The sequence below is a fragment of the Opisthocomus hoazin genome, chromosome 13 (genome assembly GCF_030867145.1).
Source record: "Opisthocomus hoazin isolate bOpiHoa1 chromosome 13, bOpiHoa1.hap1, whole genome shotgun sequence".
Lineage (NCBI taxonomy): Eukaryota > Metazoa > Chordata > Aves > Opisthocomiformes > Opisthocomidae > Opisthocomus > Opisthocomus hoazin.
This window is the reverse complement of record NC_134426.1, coordinates 16,912,928-16,938,718: the sequence shown is the minus strand read 5'-3', so window position 1 is coordinate 16,938,718 and position 25,791 is coordinate 16,912,928. Positions and strand designations below refer to the sequence as shown.

The window sequence follows — 25,791 nt, the reverse complement described above, 5'->3', positions numbered from 1 at the left end:
CTAGCTTTGTGCTAAACAGATGTCTCTGCGGTTACATGTGGGCTTAAACCTGTCTAAAGCAACAAGAGACTCGGACTAGCTCTGAGACGCTCTGGTCATCAGGCTACTGCAGAAGAACTGTTGGGTATTTTCTTCTCCAGGGTGACAGTGCTTTAAAGACAAAGCTCTTAGCCCTGTCTGAGAGCGGATTTGTTAAGGATACTCCGGATGCCTCTGGAGTCCTTGTTGTGCTGGTTTCTGGCTTCTGGAGGGTCTTCGGCAGGAGGGGAGTGTTTGTCTGGTTGGTTCTGGATGTGCAGAGCAGGAGTGTGGGTATGGTGGTTACAGGCTGAAGAAGGAAGGTGTTAGAAAATGGTGGGATCTCCAGGGCCAGGTGGCTGAAGAGGTCTTTTTGAGTCTCAGTTTTGGATGCAAGAACTTAAGCTGAAATTCAAGCCTAAATCCTGCTTAAAAATCCTATTCTAAGTCCTTTTCTAAATGTCAGGTTCTGCCAGTAATTAACTTCATGCCTTTCACTTCACTTGGAACTTCGTCCATGTGCCAAGGTTCTTCCTGGTGCAAATGTTTTGCAGGAACCCTGCCATACCCACGATTATACCCAAGACAGACGTAGATGCTCAGTACAGCATTTTCCATCCAGGAGGGTGGGAGCGACTCAGATCCCTTATTCTCTGGGACCAGGAGGGCTGTAGGGACCTGTGTTGTGACCTTCTGCTGGGAGGGAGCTGGCTGGAGGTGGTCGCTGCAGGCTGGAGTGCAGATACTGGTGCAGATGTGGAAGTCTTTTCTGGTTGCCGTAGTTGGTGACCTGAGCGTGGCTCTCCATAGCCATGCAAATCACACCGGCAGGCAACAAATAATGTTTGTAATCCTGCAAACGCTTGAGCTCATAACCCTACTCAAATGGGCAAATGTACTCCTGTGTACAAACATTTTCAGGCTCAGACCCAGAAAAGTCGATAAATATATGTATATATAAATAAATATTAAAAAAAATATAGAACACTTTTCCCAATCTAAATCATCTCTGTGGTCTTCTGAATGTGCCCTGTGTTCGCTGTCTGCCTGCCCTTTCCAATGACAGCACAGATCCTGGCATAATCTGTCAATATTTATTTATTTTTGGGTGCACTACCACTTGAAATAGCTTTTCTCCCCCTCCCTCCCGTGCCAGCCTCCCAACCTCTACTGGAACTTGAGTAACCATGTCCCTGCACATTTTTGCTGCTAAACTACCCTTTCATTCTAGTCAGTGGAAAGATTTGAAGGTTTATATTCATCGTGGGGTTTTTGGGAGCGGGAGGGAGGAGGTAAAACAGTGCGGGCTATTAGAAGGGCTTCATGCCATATGAAGAGCATGGCATCCAGCCATGCTGAGCTTCTGCTAAAAATTGCTTGGCATTTTTATGCGGGCCTGCGGTCATAGCCAATGATACAGTGAACATTTGGAATATATGAATATACCCGCTCAGACCTGGTAGGGATGAAGGGGTTAAAAATCCATGACACTGACTTTACAGGACAATTTCTGATGCTTGCTTCCTTAATAACTTGTCCTCTGTGCTGATAGCATGAAAATGACTGTGTACCTTTACAAAGATGTCTGGTTTTTTTTTTAAGGGAGAGCAGGATAAGATTATTACAGTAAAATAAATACCCATTGAGAGCTGAAAATATTAGGTGAATATGGGCCCACCTTTGTGGTTTTTTGTATGTATTTGAATATATACAAAAATATATATGTGAATATATGAAAACATATATAAAATAAATTACATATATACAAAATAAATTGCATGCATAAGATAAAGAACCATTCAGGACTGAGTAAGTTAGAGAAGTATGACCTACCTTTGTGGGTTTACATAGGTTTCATATTTAAATATATATTAAAAGGTAATTAAATAGATATAAAATATATATTAAAATATAAATGTATGTGTGTGAGTGCATGTGTAGCGCAGTTGTTTCCCAGCGATGGACCCACTCCCCAGCTGGCAGGTATAGGTATGTCTATCTTGGCTTCAGCGGAGTGATACCCTTGGAGAATACGGTGGGAGGTCTTTTTAGTGCTTTTTCTTCATTATAGAAAAAAAGTAGCTGGAAAAACCAACGCTTCTTTAAAACAGTGCACAGCCTTTTGTACTGGACACTGGTGACCTGACATTCCTCAGGTCGTTGATCCTCTCTTTAAGGGGTATAGCTATGGAGAGAATTAATTTTTCAAGCTGAGGATAGCCTTGGCACCTCTGATTTCTTTATTTAAAACTCAAACTTTTAATTCCCTGCATAGGGCTGTTGCAGAGAAGCATCTCCTAGCTGAAAGCAGCCCTGGGAGAAGCAAACGGCAGCAGACGAGGCCAAGAAGCCATGCTGACCCGGCCGGGTGCGTGTGCTGCCTCGGGGCATCCCGTTTTTGGGGAAAGCTGTCCCCAGTTTTGGCCAAAGCGTGTCCCTCCACTTACCCCTCTACACTCGGACGCCTCTGAGCAGCCTTGGAAGCCTGAGTGCTGGTGAAGATGTGCTTCCAGTGCTAAACCTTCAGGTCCTAATGTGTTGCATGGGGCTTCGATCAGATGGGAGTAGGGGTGTTGTTGTTGAAGATGCCACCTAGAAGCAGCATCCCCAGGCTGAGCTGGTGTCTAGGCTCCCTCTCACAAAACAGCATGACGGACACTTTCAGAGAGCAAAGCTCCTTTCCTTTGAGAGATCGCCCTGTGGATGCCAGAGTAGGTGAGGAGCCCTCCCTCTGCCTGTCTCACCTGCAGTCTCAGGCTGATTTGCGTAGCGTAGATGCCTGCCTTTCAAATAGCTAAAATTACATCAGATAAAGTCCATCCGAAGAGAAAGCTTTGTCATCTGGCAAGCTCTGGTGGTCTCCTTGCACCTTTGTCTGTCAGAGGATGGGAGAGAGACCAGTTTGCTGCGTCCAAAATGATTTCACTCACCTCAGAGCAGGTCTTGCAGTAGGCTGAAGTAGAAGTAGGTCTAGATGCCAGTGGAGACTTGGCCTGATAATTCATCCATTGAACACCTACCCTGGGCAAATTGTAGGGGCTGGGAGGAAGGAAGACAAAGCAGGGAAGAAAGCCAGCTTCCAACACCAAAAGCGAGCTCAGAGGGAGGTCTCGGATGCCTCGTTGAGGACTTTGCCCCCATCTGTTCTTGCCTCCGTGTGCTCTGGCCAAGCAAGAGCAGCAATGCGTTGGCCTCTGGGGAGAGGAGCTCTGTAGGGTGGCTGCGGATGGCTTTCTGAGTCTATCTCTCTCTGTGGCTTTCCCCTTCTCAAGGCCTCTGTGCTGATTTTTCTCCTCCTGTTTCCCAGAAGAAAAGTTAGTAAGTTTGTCCAGGTAGGAAACGTCATTCATTAATGATATTAAGCCTTTCAGCAGCACATGATTTCATTCAAAAAGAATAGCCATAAACTCCAGAGGGATCTAAATTCCAGTGAACACAGACTTCTGGTACACGTTGCTTTCCCCCCCCCATTGCCTTTCTTTCCAAGCCACATGGGACCCCTTTAGCAGTTTCTTTGACAGGGTGAGTGCTCTGGGAGAATAGGTTTTTTTAAAGTTTTCAAGTTTCTGAGCACGAAATCAAGTTTATTTCATTGATTATAAAAAAAAAAAAGAAATTAAAAAAAAAAGGGAAAACATGCTAGAGGAAAATGTGTACAGAGCTGTGAGTTGTACTGCATCTGTACCCTGCAGTCATGCTGCAATTGAAAAACATAAATCAGGTAAAAATTATGTAGTTGTGATGCTGGGAATTTTAGGCACAGTATTCCTTTTGGATCTTTTGCCCATCTGTGTTGTGAAAATCCCTTTTGCTGCTGCTTAGAACTTCTGCCTGTGCCAAGGGCAATTTGCTGCGGAGAGCAAGAGCAAAACAAGCAGCAGAAATCCACGGAGGGTGAAGCTTATGGAGAGAGATGATGAGATCTGCATTGCAGATGCCATTGTAGGACTTTGCCCCCAAAATTCCCCATGCACAAGAGTCAGTGGAGCTGTACTAACAAACCGTAGCTATTGGGTGATTTGGCGGGTTGTATGCAAGTCGTAGCTTTTAGGGTTCTTTTTATTTTTTCAATCGGTGACTGCCAAAAACAGCAGGGGGGGAGAAATGTTTGTGAGTCTGGGGTTAGAACACTGTTAAAGAGCGATTCTGTTAAACCCTTTAACCAATTTTTGCTAGTCATCTGCAACTCCCATTGTCTTCAGCGGTTATTATGGGTGCTGAAGAGCTTCTGGAAGTCTCAGGCCCTAGTTACTGTCCATTCAAATTAACGCAATTTAGTCCTTGAAGCTTCTTATTGGGAAAGCTTTTGAGAGGAAAGATTGTGTGAAAGGGTGGCTCCTAGCTCCCTTGATGGGTATTCTGGGCCCTTTCAAAGTGAGACAAAGATCCAGAATGAGCTGCTTGACAAAGAAGAGTGGCAGTGTAGTCGCACTTTATGTATACATTTTCTCCGTCAAAGATCATGAGCCATAGTTTGCTGCCTTTGGCATTAATCCACAGTAATCTTCCTGGCTCCAAAGGAATTATTCCGAAGATTTTCTGGTGTAATCGAGAACAGAAACTGGGCCAGACACAAAGGACATAAAATCAGCACCATGATTCAGAGCTGACATAATGGAGAAGAAGGTACATTTTTCGGGTGCCAGTAGAATAAATGGATGAGCCTCTAGGCCCCAAATGGGATGTCTACCCTGGCATGCTAACATCATGTTGGACTGATAGACACCGGTCTTACTAATGCAAGTAGATCTCGGTCCACTGCAAACGACCTTGCTATTCTTGTGTCTTCTCATTGCATCTTTACATCCACTTTCATTTCCCGTGTTCTGTCACTGAAATCTCCCAAGAGCCACATGCTGTCTGAAACATTTTCAGTGTGAGACTTAGAGTTATAAAATCTGTTGGAGAGATGATGCTTTCCTCCAGCAAACGTCCCCAAGGAAATTTTCCTGGTCAAAGCCCCAGTGGAAACTGTAGGCTTGAACTATATTCTATAGAATTTTATGGAATTCAGATGAAATCTAAAATAAGGCTCTACAGACTTCACTGGAGGGTATTCACAGCTCTTTTAAAGTGAGAAAGTCAGCGTGAGAAATATAGGATAGCTGTAGTTTCCTCCATTGCCCCTTCTTTGGGGCATCTGCCCAGCAGGACCCAATCTGCAGAAGCTCAGCCCGGCATGAAGGGATGTTGATGCTGTCCCTGTTGGCCAACATCCATTCTCCATCTTGTCTTGTGTTCCCCTTACTCCAACATGAAGAGTTGTATTTGTCTGCAGGAATCTAGCTTTTTATTTGCCTGATAATGATAACTCTAGATCTCTATCTCATTATTTTCACTGCTGGTTCTTGCGTTTGTTGCAGTGATCTCTTTTGGCTGCACTGCTCAGATGAGCAGTGGAAGCACTAGTTGGTAACATGCCATGCACGCCCCCCAGACCAGGGTTACTGGACCCCTTCACATTCTGGCAAGAAGGTCAGGACATTTGATACATTAGTTGAGAATGTGGCTGTGAACAGCCTCCCATATTTCTCAGCAAACGTTTTGACTTCTATTTCTAGACATCCAGTCTAGGGTATTTTCTTCTGTGCGGCTGGCCTGCAGCCCCCATGCAGAGAGAGCTCATATTTGATCTGAGGGTAAGACTGAAAGAAATACTCCATAGTTCCTCTCCTACCAAGTGCTTTCCTGCTGTAGTTTATCCACTTCAGACTCTCCAGACAGTCTCTTGAGAGTGGTTCAATTTTATTTCAATATGCTGGAAATAAGCTGAAATGAATGCACACTGACAATTGTTTTCTGGTTTATTTTTTTCCTGGGAGATGGTATATTTATTCCAGCCACTTTTTTTCTTTTCCTCTTTCTATATCTGTTATGGCTGACTTCCATTTCTTTCCCACTCTTGAGTCTCAGCAGGAAGGACAACAATTGGTGGCCTGGGAAATATAAACCCAAATGCCTCTGACTTCTATTTGTGCATCTGGATCCGGGGTCTGATTCTGCACCACTGTATCCAGGGTTGTTGGGTGGGTGGAGAGGACAGAACCGATAGGTTGGCAAACATTTGTCCTTTTGTAGTGACTGACCAAGGAGGAGTTAAAATCTCTGGACAATTTGGAAAGAGTGGAGGGGAATCAGTGGGTTTGGCCACTGATATACCTTTGGTCAGATTTTAGACTACAAATTGCCATTGTGAACAAGATCTAGAGAGTGCCCTGCTCAGGGGTTTCAAAGGATGCTGTAAGAACATGGCAGCAGCTAACCACGTGGAAATCTTCTTCTGTATCATGCCTCATCTTGACCTTGAACAGATACCAGTATGATCCTTGGGAGCTGACATTTAGTAAGTCTTTTGAAGCCTTGTTACCATGAGCTACAGCAGCTCTGGAGACCCTTGGTATCTAATGCTTTGTTGCAGAAATATCAGAAGCATCTTCTAAAATAATTTGCTTAGGACCAGTAGGGGTTGAATGCTTCCGCACAGAAGTTTCCTCGTTATAAAGTATGGATCTTCAAAGAGTTTTTTAACAAGGTTGTTGTCTGGCAGCTGCATTTACTATGCATTGGCTGTTACATTAGGAAACTTCAAGTCTGCATATGAAAAAACATGGAAAATTATTACTCTCTTACAGAGTAGTGATAAGCAAGAAAGTGGACTTGTTGTCACTCTGTGAAGGTCTATATTTATAATTTTTCCACAGTTTTTATTAGCTTGCAGAGGCCAACAAGGTTTCCAGCTCTGAGATTTCAAAACCTTCTTGAGTTTGCTCCTTTTAATTCTTTGCTAGATGTGAATTTGTGGCGTAAGTGATCTTATGGAGCTTGTGAGTCTGTCATGGTGAGGACGTCACTTGGCCAGGGAAGGGGGAAGATGTCAAGAGAGAAAATGAGACCGAGTTTTCTAATTCCACCTGACAGAGGTCTGATTAGGGTGGAAGTGCTCGGGAAATGCAGGAAGGATTCACTTGTAGAGCCTGATCTGTGGGGTTGGGGTTATAGGATGAACTCTAAAGAGGAATGCGTGTGCTGTTAGGAAGTGATTATGCAGAACCGGTGTTCGATCCTATGCGTCTGGGAAAAGAATCTAGCCAGGTGGGGCTTAAGAATGGAGTCCAGACTTTGGGACCGAGTGCCTTCACTATAGACTTGGACCTCATCCCTGATTCCTTCCCCCAAGCTTTAATGAAAATCAAAGTAACATTACCTCCTGCTGGCCCTTTAGCTGGAAGCCTGGTGGTGCAGAGACTGTACAGCGCCTTGTGCAATGCTGCTCTCCTCTTCCTCCCTGTCCTTCTCTGCTATTGTAATACACCAACTACAGTAACTGAATATTCATCATTAGCCTCCAACAGACTTTAAATAGACCAGTGACAGCTTCCTTCCTTGTAAATTCTTTCCACAACCAACTTTTTTCATTTCTTCTAATTTTACAATTTTTAATGCAAAAAAAATGTAGCCCATTAACACTCCCATGTAAAGCTAACTCGCATTCTGGCCCAGAAACAAGTCTCTTCCTTGCTGTATGGACAATTTCCTATATTGCCTGTGTGAGTCAAGCATTAATGCTTTTTTCCCCTTCCTACTTTGCTAGCATTTTTTTGGACAGCAAAATTTCTGGACGCGACAGTGGTGAACAAAGCCTTTCATGTCATTAAACTGCGGCCCAGGATTGCAGCCACCTAGGGTGAGAATAGTGACTTTTGGGTGCTAAAAAAAAAGACTCTGATACATTTTTAAAGACCAAAGGACAAATTAAAATGGTATCTGTGCACACTGCATATTGAGTGGGCTCAGGAAACAGTATAAATGTTTCAAGATGGCCGTTGCTTCACAAGGTACCAAAGATATCTCTTTACTACAGCTCAGCTCCTGTAAGGAAGAAAAACACAGAAATACAGAGATAACTGCCTTTGTGTATAGAAAAATGGCAAAGTGAAAGAAAGAATATTTTAGATACTTAGTTAGAAAATACTTTCCTTCCTCTCCCTCCTCAAATAGTTGATTTTTTGGCAAAAATAACACCCGACATGTTTTGACTGAAATGGAAATATTTCAGTCTGGAAAGAAGTCATTGCGATACCTCCTGGGAACTGCTGTTTGGAAACTTGGTATCTCTGACCTGTTCCCTCTCCAGTGCAGCTCTCTGCTTCTGCCGTGTCTCCTGCAGAACACCAAGGTCCTCTCTTATGGCCATGGAGACTGTTGTGTCCCCTGGGAAATTCAATTTGAAAGGAATTATGTTGCCAGTGCACAACGGCAGGGTGGGATCCTGACACCAGCTATGCTGGCATTCAGGGTAAAATATTGCTGTTTCAGGCGTACATCTCCCTTATGGAAAGGAAATTATTTTTGTCAAGAGAAAACAATCATGTTGTTATATTTTCCCCTTCTTGGCTCTCCATTGAGACAGTGTTGATTTAGGTGAAATGTATCTGGGATGGAGATGGCTTTTTAGTGTTTGTGTGGTGGTTCGCACAGTGAGGGTCCGAAGTTGATGGGTTCCCTGTGAGCTACTGTGAGAGTTTACTGTAAGAAATCCCCAAGATGATCTAATCCGATGTCCCAAAGAGGCTTCCAATTCTTCCCCCACTGAAGCAGGGAGGAAGTGTGACAGCAGTTGTCTCTAAATCCCCAACAAAAGCCACAGAGAACATGGAGTGGTATGATGTCATGGTATTTCCCTCCCTCCTCCTCCACCGTAGCTTACAAGTACCTCACTGAAAGAAAAAAAAGAGGCTCTGTCATTTCTTGGGGGAATGGGCATTGGTGGTGTTTGGGCTGAGGAAGAAGGAACCAGCCCATCCATGCAGCAGCCTCTCATTAGGGAGGAGAACTAAGGGCAAGGTCCATGTGTCACCTCCCTGTGGATTGTCTCCTTGGAAGGGAAATGTAGTGGGGATGTAGCTTTGGGGTGTCATGCTGGTACTATTTCTATGAGGAAGATCTCTGTGTGAAGCTGGAGCATGAGCAGGCAGCTCAAAACCATGAGCTGGTAAGGCTGGGAAATTCCCTAGAATCTAGAAGATTTGAAGGTCACCCATCAGGTTTGAAGGCCATATCTCTTGACCTTCCTGCAAAACCACTAAAGCTGCCTTCCAGCAAGAGCTCCTGGGGTGCAAATGCTAGTGCTGGGTGTCCACAGGCAAAGAGGTCCTCTGAACCTGTGCAACCTGCTCTAGGTGACCCTGCTTTGGCAGGAGAGCTGGACTAGATGATCCACAAGGGTCGCTTCCAACCCCTACAATTCTGTGATTCTGTGAAGTTCACCACATACCCTGGCATCCCTTGCTGTCTTGTGTACCTGAGGGGTAAGTCTCTGCTTCGTCCCAGTCCATCTCTCTTATTCCTTGTGTAAAACCTGGACCTCAGTTCTGTGAAAAATTTGCCTGGTCAGCCAGCCCAAGTGAGTGGGAAGCTGTGCTCCTGCTGGCCCTGCGGGGAGGAGCTGCTGAGCTTCCAGGGGAAGAAACCCCACCTTTGGAATGGGCTCTCCTTGGCAAGCCACCAGTGCCCGGGGTTTGGAAAGCTTTTGTGGCACAATGAAAGACACATTTATTTGGTTTTGAGCTCCTGGGTGAGTTTCCCCTCCATTACAGCTTGGTTGTTGATATTTCTGGCAGCCACCACAGCAGTGGTTTGGATGAAAGCTCCCTGCTGTGAGTAGGTTTATATAATTGGTGGTGTTAAATTTTGCAAATAAGTTCTGAGTTGCTACAGTGCTAGGTCTTCTCTAAGGGGCGTGATCAGAGATTCAGGGTTCCTCCTTCACATCACATGGCCAGATGGGTCTGTTGATGGGATCTAAGGATCTGTCCTTGCTCCAGCATAATGATTTTGGGCAGGTGAGTGGGATACCTCAAAGTCAGCTTGGTCCAACGGTTATAGCCTCAAAGAAGAAAGATTGTGTTGGAACCTTGGCTCTGGTTCATGGCTGCTCTGAGCCTGGTGGCACTTTGCAAGGTGCTGCCGTACTACCTGATCTTTATGCATTTTAGCAAGTCCCTGGGTTCAGCGAGCACTCAGCTGTCTTGGAGATATCCCAGGAGCAGTCTTGAACCTCACCTGAAGTCTCTGAGACCCCCTACTTGGCTTCAGTTCACCTCCTTGCAGAGCAGGAAGAATCTTGTCCAGTCAAGTTGCTCAAGTGCTTGGAGAAATGTCTCCAAAACATGCCGTAGTATCTTGTAGGAGAGGGGTTTTCCAGCCAGTGTTGTCAAAGCATTCCTGCTTCAAACCAGATTTCAGAGCAAGGGAACAAGCCAGACTTTCCATCAGTGCTCACCCTCCCAGCCTGGCTCTGCTGAGGCGTGTGGCTGTGGCGTGCATCAGGTCTTGGTGATTTATTTATTTCTCTTTTCTGAGTGCTCTGGAGTGAAGCTTGTTCTCTGGCCCAGGGATCCCCCATCCAGGACAACCAGGCTGGCAGACCTGAGGGAAAAGGAATGGGGACAATTACCATAAGGGGAAAAAGTAGACCTAAATATTTAATCCATCTCCAAGTCAGCTTGGCAGAAATAAGATTTTTATTTACACGTGTTTGCACATCCACATGTACAGTGTACATAGTATATAATTTATAAATGCTATTATAACACATAAATCTTGTCAATTTTGCTATAACTGCTTATATCTATCTTACCTGTGGGTGTAAAATAGCAGTTGTGGTGGAAGAGGCATGAATCTAAAGGGAAAGATACTAAAAGGAAAGCGAAATAGAAGAGTGCTGCACGGATAAAGTGTGATGGGGCAGCAGTCTCCTGGGAGGGATGTCTCTGTTTCCCTGAAAGTCTAAACAAACACCATGACACTAATGTGCTGCCTTCATTTAATAATGCACTGATCTATTTATTAATTGATTGCTTTTCTGCCTTGTTCTTTTTTCCTTTGCTTTTAGTAAAGAGTACCCGGTTGTTCCCAGGAGCACAGTGAGACAAAAAGTGTCCTCGAATCACAGCCCCTTCAGTGGTGAGACCAGGGTCCTTTCTGCCTCCTCCAACCTGGGCTCCCAGTACCAGTGCGAGAACGGGGTGTCGAGCACCTCCCAGGACCTGCTACCGCCTGCCAACCCCTACCCAATCTCCCAGGAGCACAGCCAGATCTACCACTGCACCAAGAGAAAAGGTCAGACCTGGGCTGCTCCCCCCTCGGTGCTTCCCCCTTCCGAACGCGACTGTCAGCGTTGTTTTCTGATGTTTCCCCTTGCTTGCAGGCTGGACAGCCCCAGCCTGCTTTACGGTGACAGTCAAGGCTGAGGAAGGGATGATGCTTTATGGTGACACTTGAGATGGAGTGAGGGATGAGGGCTGTGAATCAGAGATGGGCAGCTCATCTCACCGGTGGTAGCCTAAAACTCTATCTCTGCTGCTGGGCTGGGAGCGAGCTGTGTGGAGGGGTGGCAGTACCGTTCACCCGCGTTGAATCCACATTCAGTAAGATAGCTGGTGCCAGAGATAAAGATGACTTATCTGTCTCCATAGCCCCCCAGACAGGGTTAATCTCCAAGTGGAGATACCTTGACAGCTTGGATTTTGCACAGTTTTCAACTAAGAGTCTCACAGTTGGGAGACTGTTGTCTGTACGCAGAAAGCAATTCCACTTCAATGCTCGGTCTAATGAACGGGGCGTGGGATTGAAAATCATGATATCCATGTTCGTTCCCCTCTGGTGTGACTGACTTGCTTTGAGAGAGCTTCAGGGATCAAACTGTGAGGGCTTTACACTGACTGCTGAGCTCGCTCTGGCATGAAGAGCCCCATGATATCGATGGGGTAATTGTTCTTGGGCAGGAGCGAGTGGTTTGCAGTCTCTCCCCTCCTCTCCTAAAGCAATTGGAACGCTTAGATGCAGAAACACTTGCAGGACTCGGATAGCAAAAGCCTTAGATCAGCTTCACCCCAGACACTCAGAAGAAACTAGGGAGTTTCCAGGGCTGAACTCAACCCTGTGGGGTGGACAGGAGATGGTTACTGCCTACCCCCTGTTCCCCTTCCTCAGAATTTAGTCTACATTGCAGGGGAAAACCTAACAGGAGTCAGCATGCACCATGGCATTTGAATGCACCAGGAATTTCTCCAGCCTGGTAGCCTCTCCCACAGCAGATCTCTTCCTGTCTCCCCGTACAGTCCTATCAGTCAGCCACATGTCATTATTTTTAGTAACGTAACCCCTGGGGTGCTGGGATGTGCAGTGTAGACACACGGTCTAAGGTAGAGCTGGGGAGTGCTGGCAGACGAGGTAGGAGGGCAGTGGAAATATCTCGCATCCTTGGTGAATCCCATGTATGTTGTAAGGGCGCGTTTGTGGCGTATAAGTATATATGGAAAATAAAAAAAGTTGATAAATCTTAATATTTTCCTGATATGAGTTTAAGCCAAGCATTGAAAAACAGAGGCATCATTTTCTGACCGCTCCAGCTGACCGGGTGACTCCTGTGCTCACACAGAGTCTATCAAAGCAGTGACTAGAAACGATGATGCTAGACTTGAGCTAGCTGTAGGGTAGGGAGTAAGGAGTTGCAGTGGACTCCCAGAGTGTCCCCTAAGGTCAGACGTGCGTTGTGTTTGCTACCTTGCTACCACCACGCTGGTGTGGGACTGTGGATGTGAGGCTTTAGGACACAGATGGGTTGCTGCAAAGCCCTGCTGTTGGTGATGGAAAGGCAGGTCCCGTTTGCCCTCAGCGTCCTTCAGCCTGCGATCCGTCCTTGGTGCTCCTTTGCCCTGGGAGCTGAGCTTTCACCGCACCTCTTCCCCTTTGCAAAAACTAACCAAAACAGGCTGGCCCAAATGGCAACAAACCCTTTGGACAATCTCTGACTGCTGTGTGTCCCCGCACTGCAGGGCAATTCATCATTCACCTCCACATTGTAGGGTGATAAGGAATCAACAGAGGTTTCCTTCCAGTTTTGGGATTCCCGTTAAGTGGTGTCTCCATGGGTGGTTTCCCTCAATCCCCCAATTATCTCACTTCCTCTTATTGTCACAAAAGAGACGACTATCTGCCCCGTAATAAGCTCCCCGGCCCCTTTTGGCCTGCGTGGCCCTTTCGAAAGTGCAGGAGACTGGCAAAGCGAGTCCTTGTCTGTACGGCTGATGGCCCCTCATTATCTCTACGATGGCTTGAGTGGCACAAGCAGTTAAGGGCCTTTTATCAAAGCCGCCAAATGCTTTAATCAAAGAGAAGCAATGTCCTGTCTGATACCACCAGCTTCTTCCAGGAGCCTGGGTCTCTGCTTTCCCTCCTTATGCCTTTTTCCCCCTCCCCATGCATCTAGTAAATCGAAAACAGCCACCAGGGCTTAAAGAAAAGAAACACAAAGTTAATGGAAAACAGAGAGCCAACATAATCTGCCAAGCAGCTCTTTGCAAAGTGAAATTAATTAAAAAAAAAAAGTCAGTGGAGATGAGCAATTCCCTTCAGATAAATCAGAATGTGATACAGGGTTTCATCTCAAACTCAGACTGAGCGTGGCACTTTCTTTCAGGACTGAGCAAGGATTTTTCTTGAACTTGGGGAAAATAACATTATCTGCAATATTCTTCTTTTTCTTCCTTTTACAGCTTCTCATTTCCAAGTGAAACATTAAGCTTTCCCTCACAGCTCTCCTGCTTTCTTATTTTAATCTTTTTCTGCATAACTTTTAACAAGCCTCACTGTCTCAGAAAAAACGAAAGCAAAAGCGTGCTCACTGCTAATGCACCTCTGTCTGTTTTTTGGACTGTAAGTTCTGTCGATTTCATTGGATCATCAGCTCCCCAAACATGGACTCCTCCTCAGTCAGTTTAGGTTTTATCTCAAGCGGATTATTTCCTTTTCTCAAGGCTGAGGTTGTGGATAAGCGCTCACAGGGGCAGAGGGCAATTTGACTGGGTTTGAGACCAGCTGGTGTCTGTATCTTCTGTAACAAATACCACCACTGTTTTCCAAGATAGTCTCTCAGACAGGGCTCCTTCCAGCTTTGACATCTCATGATGCTTCTATGTATCCTTTTCAATCAGGAGGTCAAGTCTTGGTTTAGCCTCGGTTAAGAATAGGTCTGTATTCAGGGAACTCAAAGGCACCTTATTCAACTTCTACTTCCTTGGTGACCTAAGACAAAGATTTAGGTCTGTGGTTGACAGTGTTGTTCTTAGCTGTCAAGTCAAGATGGATTCGCTCTGGAGATCTGATACGGAGTTACATTAGAGGAGAGCAGCAGGGCGGCGAAGTTATGTTATCTCTGAAGGCTCCTTTGTTTCAGGGAGCTGATCTTCTTCTTGGTGAGGATGGAAGCGAGGACACATCCCAGAGCCCCAGATCTGACAATTCCTCGTGCGTGGGTGGGAGCACAGGGTCGCAGCATTGGGAATGACCCCAGCGTGCTGCAACAGGGTTGTTGGTCCAGGCGCCTTCTGAACACGCTGAAGGCTGGGGAATGGCAGTCCTCAAGGTGAGAATCATCCTTCATTGTATCCCAGCTCCACACTGAGATTGTTTCTGGTATTTCATAAAGAGAATCGTCTTGAGTCAATGGATTAACTCCATTCCTGTACTCTACCATGGAGAGGTCTTAGTTCTTGATGTGGATTTTTAGGCTGCAAAGAACGGTTAGAGCTTTGCCTTTTTTCCCTAATAGTTCTCCACCTCTCCCTGTCCCATTGTTGTGCTTGGAGAAGCCCAAAAGGACTTACCAGCAGGCAGCTTATTTTCTTTCATTTTAGCCCCACGTCCCAATTAGGGCATTGGGGCTTGTTTTCCCTTGTGCTATCCTCTCCCTCAGACATTCCCTGAACTAAAAAGCCATCACTCTAAACCTCTGCTCCCTCCCAGCCTTACACAATCTCAACCACTTGGCAGATTTCTGGGATGCTTGTGATGCTGAACAGGAGGCGACTGGAACAGCCTCTCCCTGGGGAGGTTATAAAAGTTGTCATGTTGGCAATCTGAGGGAGAAGAGGGATGTGGCAGAATCCACTGGCTCCAACCAGCGAGGACCGTATCCTTCAGTCACCTAGCTTTGACATGACCCGGCCTGTTGGGAAGAATATATCTTTCATCTCCTTCCTGCTCTGCTGAGGTCAGTGGAGATGCAGCAATGCCTTTCCTCTTCTCCACAGGAACAGGCACTGTTAGGGTGGATAGACCTCTTCGTGGATTGAACTGATTTCTCCCTCATCCCATTCAGCTTTTCTTTCACTCGAAGAATCTGTAGGACAGAAGTCAGGTATGGGATGTCCTCTGGGAGGACATGCTGCTCGTCCTACTGATGTCAGGAGATGCTATGATTTGGCCAAGGCTTGAGCTATGCTGCAGCTGGAGGTGTTTGCAGCTTGGGTTCTTGCAGTGGAGCCTACAGCAAGGTGGCTGCTGGGGCACTGAGGGTGAAGAAGATCCTGCCTGCACAGTGGGGAGATATTCGGGGAGCTGGTGTGCACCCAGCTTTTGCTGTGCAGCCACGTTGCTTGTGGCACTGTAGTTTCAGTGGCTTCATATAAGCATCCTGCTCTTCTATCTGGAGGTGCCTCCTGTGCCCCTGAAGGCAGTGCTGGCAAGTCCCTGCCTCTGGAAGAGGTTCCAGCTTTTGCTGTTGGATTGTCTCTGTCCCCCAACCCTTTCTGTTATGTTCCCCTCCAATGCAACACAGCCATATTGCAAACTGTGTGATTGCTGAAATAACTAGCGTGTCTTAGGTTTCATGTCCTAGGATGTATGTCTTCTTTGCCCTGTAGGGATGTCTATTTTGATCAAATCTACCTTTTTCTTCTCTTTTTTGACAACCCTTTTTAGTCTTGAATGCTGGTACTATCTATCCAGGCTCATGTTGTATTCATGCTAGAAACTAGACTTGATAAATCAACCGTGTTAGTGATAATTACCCACTGTGTCTCTCTCACAAAGTAGGGATGAACCTACTTTAATGCTGTGGAAGTGTGGGTGAACTTTAAAAAATGAAACAGTTTGGTTCCTTTCTTCATTGTCTTCTGTCCCAGGGGCTGATTGTCATGAATTGGAAAGGAGCTCTCCTGATTTACACCAGGGAAAGAGATGGGCCCAGTGCACCCTGAAGTCCAGAGATGTTACATGTTTGCATTTCATTCTGAATGGCTCTGATCTTGGAATTGGGAAAATTCCATTTAAAAAGCCATTTGTGTGGTATTTACAACCCAGCTGGAAGTAGTAAATACCGGAAATCTTGGAACTGCTTATGCTCTCGCTCAAGCTCCTTCATTAGATAGATCATCAAATTCCTTGTGAGGGAGCCAGTTTCCACCCCATTCTGCAGGCTCCATTTTCCTTGGATTCGCTTAGGAGCAGCTTCTCCCAAGTGCTGGCACCTTCCCTTGCTTGGCAGAACCTTTTGCTTTTTGAGGTTTGAGCAGTATCGAGGGGCAGGTCACAAGAGCTGATCGTCACCCTTGGCTTCCAAGAATCGCAATGAAAGTTGAGGCTGGTCAGCACCCAGAGGTGCCTAGTACCTCCTAGGGCTCAGTGGCAACAGGAAAAGGACAATGAAGTGCTATCAGGGAACCAACATCATGAATCAAACCCAGAGCAGACCAGGCAGTTATCTCCCATGTCCCACTAATGCTGAGTAGGCAAGAGGACCTTCAGGAAGAGGATTATGGACTTGAGATGGACTGTCCAGACTCCAGAGCAGGCGGCAATGAGTTTAAACTGCAGCTTTCAGCATTGTGCAAGATCTCTGTTTGACTTGTCCTCCTTTTGGCATTCTCATACTTGAAGGCATCCCCCTTCCACCCCCAGATCTGCTCCACACACCATGGGGATGGGTTTCATCTGCTCTGTGCTGGCTCTGGTCTCCTCTGTGAGCCGTGGTGGGACAATGCCAGATGAGACTAGAGAGCCCGGACCAGTGTAAATTCATCAGCTGGCACCAGCTGAGGAACTCTGGTCTGCGTCATCCCACCTGATGATGAAGATGGACTGTTCTCTTTCCTCTCCAGCACTTTGAGGTTACATAGATGGGAAAATCACCAGGAAGAGGGGCCAGAGGGCAGGCAGAAGCTGTTAGGGGAAGTTGTAATCCTTCATTAGCAACAATGTCCTCTTTGGAGATGGGTAGGGTGTCCTTACAGATCTTAAAATCTGGAGTGATGGTGCCCTTTCTGCATATGACGTCAGTGAGCCTGGCTCTAGAGAGGCCAGCAGAGCAATTGCGAGAGCTTACAGAAGAAGAGATGGAGCCTATAGGGTTTCCACTGAAGTTCTGGTTGTTTTTGTTTTTTTCCCTTCACCTGTGATGGGTTCTGGAAGCGGATCCATGACGCTGCAGCTCTGCCTGGCTGGGCTGTGGCAGGCAGTGAAACGGCTGGGCTAAATGGAAAAATCAGCAACCTCAGGTTGTAAGTCAGGCCCATTTTTACAGAACGGAAAAACAGAGTTTGACTGTTTTGTGTTGTATATTTAAAAATAATAAAAATAAAATAAACAGTCAAACCCCAAGCCAATGATTTCTAATGCCAGCAGAGTAATGCGGTTGAATGCTGAAAACTTTATTAGCAGAACAATGCTTCATTTTACAAGACATTGTTTTTCCACACTAGTGTTCTTATTACTCAGTGGTGGGTTAGGGATCCAAAACTTTTCGGCTGTCTGTAAAAACTAGAGCTCAGGCTGTCCTTCCAGACTTACCTCCTGTGATAGACCCGTGCTCAGGAGGGAGCTTAGACCCGTGCTTCCAGCTTTTGTCTTTCAGGGAAATGCATCCTCTTCACCGCTCCTGTATAAAATGAAGCTGATTACGATTAAGGAGACTGATAGACTTTAGCATCTCTCTGCTCACTGTCTCAGCTGTTTTAGAGATGTGATTGCATTGCTCGCTTATCCCATCCTACTTTCTGTGCTGATTTGGGAGAAGGCAGAAGAGGAGGAGAACTTGATCATCAGGGCTCTGCATTGCTGGAACTAAGGAGCCAGGTTTTGCTGTTGTCAGGTAGAAAGCATGGAATAGGACTGTGGCTTTTCAGCTGAATTTGTGGGCAGCTGCTATTGTAAACTCGGAGGACAGCAAGGGGAAGGTCCCCATGGTGTGTACCTCCCTACCTGAGGTTTTCTGGGGCTGGTGGGCCGAGCAGCAGTTGTTCCAGCTGGACTTGGTAGACACCCAGTGGGAGTAGTGCGTTATTTTACAAGCAGGGTGGGTGCAGCTTCCAGGAGAGAGTACATGGCTGTTTGTAGCAATAAGGGCATGTGTGTGTGTTTACAAGAAACAAGAGGTGCCTGCGCTGCCCGTCTGCACCTCTTTCGGGGGAGACGCGGGCGTTCGCCTTGGAGCAGCCCAGCAGCAGCACCCATGTCTTGGCAAGCGCTTGTTTGGGGGAAGATGCTTTTAGTCCTCTTTTTGTGGAACGGGGTTGGTTTTTTTCCTTTGTATTTTGGGGGTGAAAACAATTGCAGCTCAAAATATGTTAGTTGAGAAAATTTGAAAAGGGTCGTTTCTGGCAGTGTTCTTTCAAATTTTACCCCTGTTGAAAGGGTGCAGCCAAGAGGGCTCTAAGTGAAGTGGGAGGCTTTTCTGCCTGCACCAGGAACCCTGCTCCTGAAGCAGCAGCGAAGCTGATCCGGGTCAGAACAAGCTCCTGTTCCCTTGCCTCGCTGTGCTTAAAATCTCTTGGTGAAGTGCTTGTCCCTGGGAACTTTGCCATCCATTCCAGCAGAGCTGGATTTCACTTGATGACCCTGCAAATGAATAAATAAGTGCATATTGACTTATTCATTTTGCTTCACCCTAGAGATTTCACCTAAATTGTTTATCTCCTTCCCTCTGTTGGCCTGGGATGCTGCAGGAAACAAAGGGCTCTGCAAGCTGCGCCTGGTTGTTTCTAGCTGTGAAATTTATTTTTCTTTTTTGTTATGCTTGGCTCCAGCAGGCAGCCCTGTGTGGACTGATGTGCCCAGCTCCCCTGGCACAGCGAAAGACCAGGGCTGTAAAACTCCAAATCTGATTGTCTCAGCTGTGCCATCGCTGATGCTGTCCCGGGGGGATTTTTATTGTGATCTCCACTTTCGTCTTGTTTATCATGAAAATATATAATTCTAAAGGCTTTTAGTTAACAGTATCAGCTCTGAGCTGCTCGGTTGGGAGTGGGGACCTCTGTTAGGTGCACTCTATCCACAGGCAGATGTTACTCCTCTGGTCAAAGCGCTGGCAGCAGAAAGGAGAGGAGGAGCTTGGTGGTGCATGGGTGTGCATGGGGTATCACCAAGCAAGCTAAGCCTCAAGATCCCTCCAGTGTCTTCTCATCTTGATTTCCCTCCCTGGGCTCCTAGCTAATCCCTTCCCCAGTCCAGCAGACAGGGCCAAATGCAAGACTTGGTTCCAGCGGGATTGATTGAGATAGATTCCAAGGAAGGGGATCTGGATTTGCACTGACATAACTGAGAGAAGTGTCTGGATCAGCTCTGTGCAGACTGTGTCCTTGGTAAAACGAGGATTGTGGAGAGTGAGGTTCAGCTGAGGGCATAATATTGTTCGCTACCAGGAGTTTTCTCTCCCAACAGATGAGGAATGTTCCACCACCGAGCATCCCTACAAGAAGCCCTACATGGAAACGTCTCCGGCAGAAGAGGATCCTTTCTACAGGTCCAGTTACCCCCAGCAGCAGGGACTGAACACTTCATACAGGACTGAATCAGCCCAGCGCCAAGCATGTATGTATGCCAGCTCCGCTCCCCCCACGGACCCCGTGCCCAGCCTGGAAGACATCAGCTGTAACACGTGGCCAAGTGTGCCATCCTACAGCAGTTGCACAGTGTCTGCCATGCAGCCGATGGACAGGTTACCCTACCAGCATTTCTCTGCCCACTTCACCTCGGGGCCGCTGATGCCCCGGCTCAGCAGCGTGGCCAACCACACCTCTCCCCAAATAGGAGATACCCATAGCATGTTTCAGCACCAAACCTCGGTTTCTCACCAACCCATCGTCCGGCAGTGTGGACCTCAAACCGGCATCCAGTCCCCCCCCAGCAGCTTACAGCCTGCAGAGTTCCTCTATTCCCATGGCGTGCCTCGAACCCTTTCGCCCCACCAGTACCACTCGGTCCACGGCGTGGGCATGGTGCCAGAGTGGAGTGAGAACAGCTAACAAGGCGGTCAGGAAAGCGCGAGAGCGTTAGCTGTGGAAAAAAAGATAAAAATGGGAAAAGAGAAAGGAAAAAAAAATACCCTGTCGATAATAAAAGCGAAAGTATTTTGCAAGACTCCTTTAACTGAATGTTCACTGACAGCACTTGAGAGGGACGGACACTGATTGAAACCGCAGATGAAATAGTCATCGGCCTCGGCGTGACTCGCCCCCCCTTTTTTCTTTTGAAACAAAAGAAAACTCAACAGATCGGCACACTTCTCCCCCGCCACGGTCCCCACCCAGTTTGTGTTGCTGCCACCACCAGCTCCGTGCCCTCGTGTCCCCCCCCTCCCCGTCCTCCTGTTCTTTTTGTTCGCCAAGGGACACGAAGCTTCTGCTGCCTTTCTCAACACGGTCAGAGTGCTGGAACGAAAACAACTAGGATGTTACCTTTTTTTTTTTTGTGGTGTTGATGTTGACAATGTTATATAATAAATAATAATATATATTTTTTTCTTTCAATTTTCTCCAAAAAAGACACCGGCCCTTTTTACCAACGGTGGATTTTGGAGTGGTGTTTTTCTCTTTTTTTTTTTTTTTTTTAAATTAGTATTATTGTTGTTACTTTTCAACAGAAAGAATTATTATGAACCCACAAAGAAGAAAAGCAGGTACCTACCTCCCCCAGAGCGGAACTGCTCTCTGTAGGGTGCTGTGTTTTCTGACAAAAGCCCCAAAACACCTCTCCGCAGGAACCAGCCCTGTAAACTCATCTCCTTTCCCACTTGTGTGGAATTCTCTTGCTCTTCCTTCCTTCCTTCCCATCTCCCGGTCTTTCCTGGTCCATCAGCTGTCTCTGACGGAAGCGCGGGGTATCTTTCAACCTTGAAAGCATCCACAGCTTGTCTTCTGCCGAATTTTTACCGACATGTGGCAAGCGAGGCTCTGAGCCAGCTGGGGGGGGGAGGAGAGGGGGGTGAGGATGCAGGCAACGAAAGGAAAAAGTTTGCTCATAAAAATGACACTGACACTTCTTTGCAATCCCAGACTTTCGTTTTGTTGGGCGTTCTTCCTCTTCCTCTCAAAAATAAAAAAAAAAAGAAAAAGGGGTACTGGTCTGGGTGTGTTAAGTGAGATGTTAAGTAAATGTGTTTAAAAGGAGCAGCAAAAGACCACGAGAGGCTGGGAGTGGGGGAGACAAGAAGAGAAGAAAAAGCAAATGTGTGTAAGTAAAAATGTCCACTGCAGAATTTTTCAGGTGTAAAATTTCCTGATACTATTTATTTATATGTGGGAGTGCAAAGAACTCAAAGTTTGTCACAGAGCCAGCAGAGCAGCTGATTCAAAGTGGTTAAAATTTTTATTGAAATGGAAGTTTGCTTTCTTTTGTTCTTTTTTTTTCCCTCCAAGCTGTGCACACTCTATATAATTTACATATATTTTTAATTAAACTTAATTTTAATTAACACAAGAGGTACACCTATGCATCAGAAACCAAGAATGTGGGTGTGAATGTGTGGCAATGCCAGTATGGGCGTGGGAGGGATGACGGACAGGTATCCAACGCCGTGTAGCTAAGAAGAATATAATAATCCCTACCTAGCTACACTTTCCTATTCTTGTGTGCCAATTTATGTTTAATAAATACCATGTGCTCTGAAGTGCAAGGGACCTGCCCACCTTTTTTTTTTTTTGGGTTTTGGGGTGGTTTTTTATTTATTTGTTTGTTTCTTTCTTCCTGATGCCCACGAGTTTGGTTCCTATTTATTTCTGGTGTACCAGAGGAGATTCGCCGTCCCGATGGGGAAGGCTGTTAGGCAGTGATGAGCTGAGCTTGAGTCTGCTGTGTCTGGGGCTGCATGTTTCTCCGCTATGAAACCGTCCAGGTCCCCCAGGTCTTTCCCACCCAACCCATTCCCAAGGGAGATGCTCTCCTGGGGTCGCTTTCCTGTCGAGGCAGATTTAGAAGCGACCTTGGGAATCCAGAAGGGTGCTGGGGTGCTGGGGAGGTGGAGCTCCCCCTGTTCCCACGTGGATGGGGTTGGTGGGGGACTTCCGTCCTGAGGGAGGTGTGGGGCCGTGTCCCAGCCTCAGCGAAGGAGGGGAGGATGCTGGATGCTTTGCGGAATGGGAACAAGATGGGGAAGTCAGCTCCAGAGAAATAAAGAGACTGTATTCGAGAAGACCAGCAGAAAGGTCTCCTCTGTGTGGCTGGTGAGTCATGGCCACCTCAGGGAGCAGCATGGCCAGGTCCTGGGACTGAACCGAGGAGGTGTCTCCAGATTGCCACACCAGCAGCAGCTCATCGGGCTGCAGTAGTGGCATTGCCAACATGTGGCCAGCAGTCTCAGCGGCCTCCGGTGCACCAGAGATCTAGGGGCACTTCGCAAAGGCACAGAAAGTGAGTAGGATTAGTAAAACCCCTCCTCAGGATGCTCCCACCTAGCTGTCCCGTGTCAGGTGGGACCTGGGGGATGATGTCTGCTGCGGTTATCCCAGGGCTGGCTACAGCACAGCTTCCTTCCTTTGGCTGTCTCTGCTTTTACTGTTTCTACTTGCAACAACAGAGTTCCATAAATGTTGGGTTAGACACGGTCAAAACACGATGCTGTGCTACTCTGGGGGCTTGCTCTGGGTATCGGCCACTTCTGCGGGCAGAAGGAGACAAAGGCACCATGTAACCATTCTGTGGGCATGGCTGCGACCTCAAGTTATACGCAAAGTTTTTTTGTCTTCGTGGAGCCCCCCCCAGGAATTACTCGAATGTTGCCTTGCTCAGTAAATCACATGCTGTTCCTTCAGAATATGCAGTTGTCCAAGATTAATGACTGAGTAAATTGCATTTTGAGGTAAGGAATAAAAAATTACACTGTATTTAGCTGCCAATTACTTTGTACTTTCCAGGCTTCGTTATCCCACTGCTAATCATGTAATCATCTTATCCCTATACGGTAATTTACATGTAATTAAATGGCCAGTGGTTACTCTGTAAGTAAAGAGGTCTTACCAGAAATGTGTGCCAGGCATCTCAAAGAGTGTTAAGGAAACTACACCCACATGATAAATTAATTCTTAAGCTTTGGAAGGAAAGCCTCCAGCTTTCAACTCGACTAATTTCCTCTGAGCTTCTCATGTTGTTTTTTTGGGTCCCCAGGGAAATGCCGAGGCTCTTTGGTAGAGTCTGTGATGCCATGATGGGCTCTGATTGCTGGGTTTTGGCTGCTGAAAAGCCAGGTACCTCCCCAAGGATGCAGCCTTGTGAAGCCGCATTGGCATGATGAGCAAGGAGGCCATCAGTGGCAGAAGGATGGATCTGTCACACCAGCAAAATCTGGGATGGAGGCAAAGGTGGGTGGGAGGATGCGATATAGTCTTCTCCTCCTCTTCTGGAAGAGTTCACTACTGGCTATTGCTTCAATATGGCATTTCTGGGCTTTAGCCTTGATGGAGCCCAGTTGTGCATAACGAGCACAGCCTGCTCTTCCACTTGAATGAGCTGGAATGTGAGGAGTCAGGTAAGATGTGAAAGGAAAAGGTGACTTGTTCAAAGGCCCATGGTGACTCCCAGTCTGGATATGGATATGCCTAGTCGATGTTGAGCCTTGAGAAACAGCTTGTACTTCTTCCCAACTCACCAACTGGCTGCTTGGTCCAAACCAGTACTGGGAGCTGCCAAGGAGAAGGGTGTTCTCTCCCTTTGGTTGTAATTTTATATTACAAAATGCTTGAAGTGGTTTCCTTCACTTCTTTTCTTTCAGATTTCTTCCTCAGCAGAGTATGATGCTGACAATAACAAAAAAAAACAAAAAAAGGGAAAAAATTACATAGGAATTACTGTAATTGAAAGAATGACAAAAAAGAGGTTGCAAAATTCACCCTATTCAGAGCTAAACTGGCAATTCATCCATCAGAGGCCTCGAAAGTTGAGGAATACCATCCCAGCTTGGTACAAGGACCAAGCATGGCCACCACCAGCCTTTCCCTTCTTGCCTACAGGCCCTGGGAGCCATAAGAAAATCCTCAGGGTTGCCTGGTGCCTTCCCAGCACCATAGGCACCACTGAAGGTGCTGGGGGGTGGGCTGGACCCGGGGTGCTTCTGCCATGGGCCTGGGGACAGGGATGGTGGAAGAGTCCTATTTCCCGGGAAGAGGTTGGGAGCGTGAATCATCTCCCTAACCAAGGAGAGAGCTTGGGCACCGAGGAGAGACCTGCAAAGCTGGCAAGGGAGGAGGGCTGGTGTGGCGGGTGGAGAAGGCGATGGCGGCCCACCACCCTCCTTGTGGGCAGGGAATGCTCCTCACCGGAAACCTCTCCCTTTTGGTGACAGCCTTGGAGCAAGCTCATTGCTCTGGCAGCGCAGAAAGTAGCCATGAAACATCACCGGGCAGAAGAAAAACAGGGCTTTATATATGAACCATAATAAATAAGTGCCAGCTGTGCAATTCCTCCAAGCAGGGAAGGAGAGAAAGAAACCCAACCTCTGCTAAAAACATCTTTTAAAGAGCAAATGTGAATTCCCAGGCTGTGGTCAAAATGTTGTTTTTTCAGCTGCCTTCCTGGGCTAAAATGCTCCCTGCAGCTACCGTGGCTCGTACCTGGGGAGGCTGCAGATGCCCTGAGCAGTCTCACAGAGAGCTCTTTGTTTGCCCCTATCAGCTCGCCTCCACATTTCATGCTCCAACAGCCGGGATGCTGGCTGGTTTTGGGAGGTGGCTTTTCCCCGCCGTGGTACCTGCAGGGATCAGCAGCTCCCAAACCTGCACTGGTGAGTCGGGACAAGGATGCTTGCGAGGGGCAGAGTCAGCCCTTGGCTGCTCAGTGCCGCTCCAGGCTGCGCTCCCAGGGCAGAGCCATCCTCCCTCCCCGCTTCCCAGGGCAGAAAACTGCCTTTGTGCCTCGAGGGCTGAGGGGAAAAAAATATCCCAAAGCTTCAGAATTCTTGCTCATAAATCCAGCCCACAATATCATAGATTTTACAGTGCTGCCAACTCTGACAATTTTATGATGGGTCTCATGCGATTTGAAAAAGTGTGGGGTTTTGTTTTTTTTGTTTTTTTTTCTCTTAAAGTTTCCAGTTCCTGGAGTCCTGTGATTATATGAGACTCTCAAGGGATTCTGTCCCCCTCCCCCATTTTTTCCTGCTTTGTTGGGTTTCAGGATACGTAATAAAGTCGGAAATTTTACTGGAAAGTGAGACAGAGAAAAGAAATGACTTGTCTGGAGGTGGGGCTAGAACTCATCACCAGACCAAAAAAATTTTGCCTTTTTTTTTCTTTTAGTTCTCTCTGGAAAAGAGAATGCCTGTGCTGATTATTTTTGTTTGAGTAATAAAAATTTCAAACTTTTAAGTGAATGGAAAATGTTCAGTGGAATAAATTCCCACTCCCAAAAAGGAGAAATATTTTGTTTACTTTTAGAAGATTCTACTCTTTTGAAATTTCAGAGGATATTTTTCAACCTGAAATCATTTCAGAGTGAAATACTGACGCATTTCACTTGGAACCCACCACTCCCGGCAACTCTGATGTCTTCTGCTTCCTTTGGTTGGTTGAAACAAACTCTACAGCTTCGGCTGCTGGTTCTGACTGTGCTCTGCTGTGGCTTTGCAGGCTTTACCCTGCACCTGGGAGGACTCAGTTACAGTAAAGTATAGTTAGAAGTCAACTAGTGTCTGTCATGGTTCCCCTATGAGATAAATAAATTAAT

General features: G+C 46.7%; 1 protein-coding gene across 1 annotated transcript in view; it reads left to right on the top strand.

Annotated features, from left to right (window-relative positions):
• Positions 1–20,102, top strand: part of TBX5 (T-box transcription factor 5) — a 40,138-nt gene extending 20,036 nt beyond the window's left edge. The window contains exons 8-9 of the mRNA XM_075434756.1: positions 10,913–11,139; positions 19,519–20,102. Coding sequence (XP_075290871.1) covers positions 10,913–11,139; positions 19,519–20,102 — 811 coding nt within the window. The remainder of the gene's footprint in view (positions 1–10,912; positions 11,140–19,518) is intronic.
• The last annotated feature ends 5,689 nt before the right edge of the window (positions 20,103–25,791 follow it).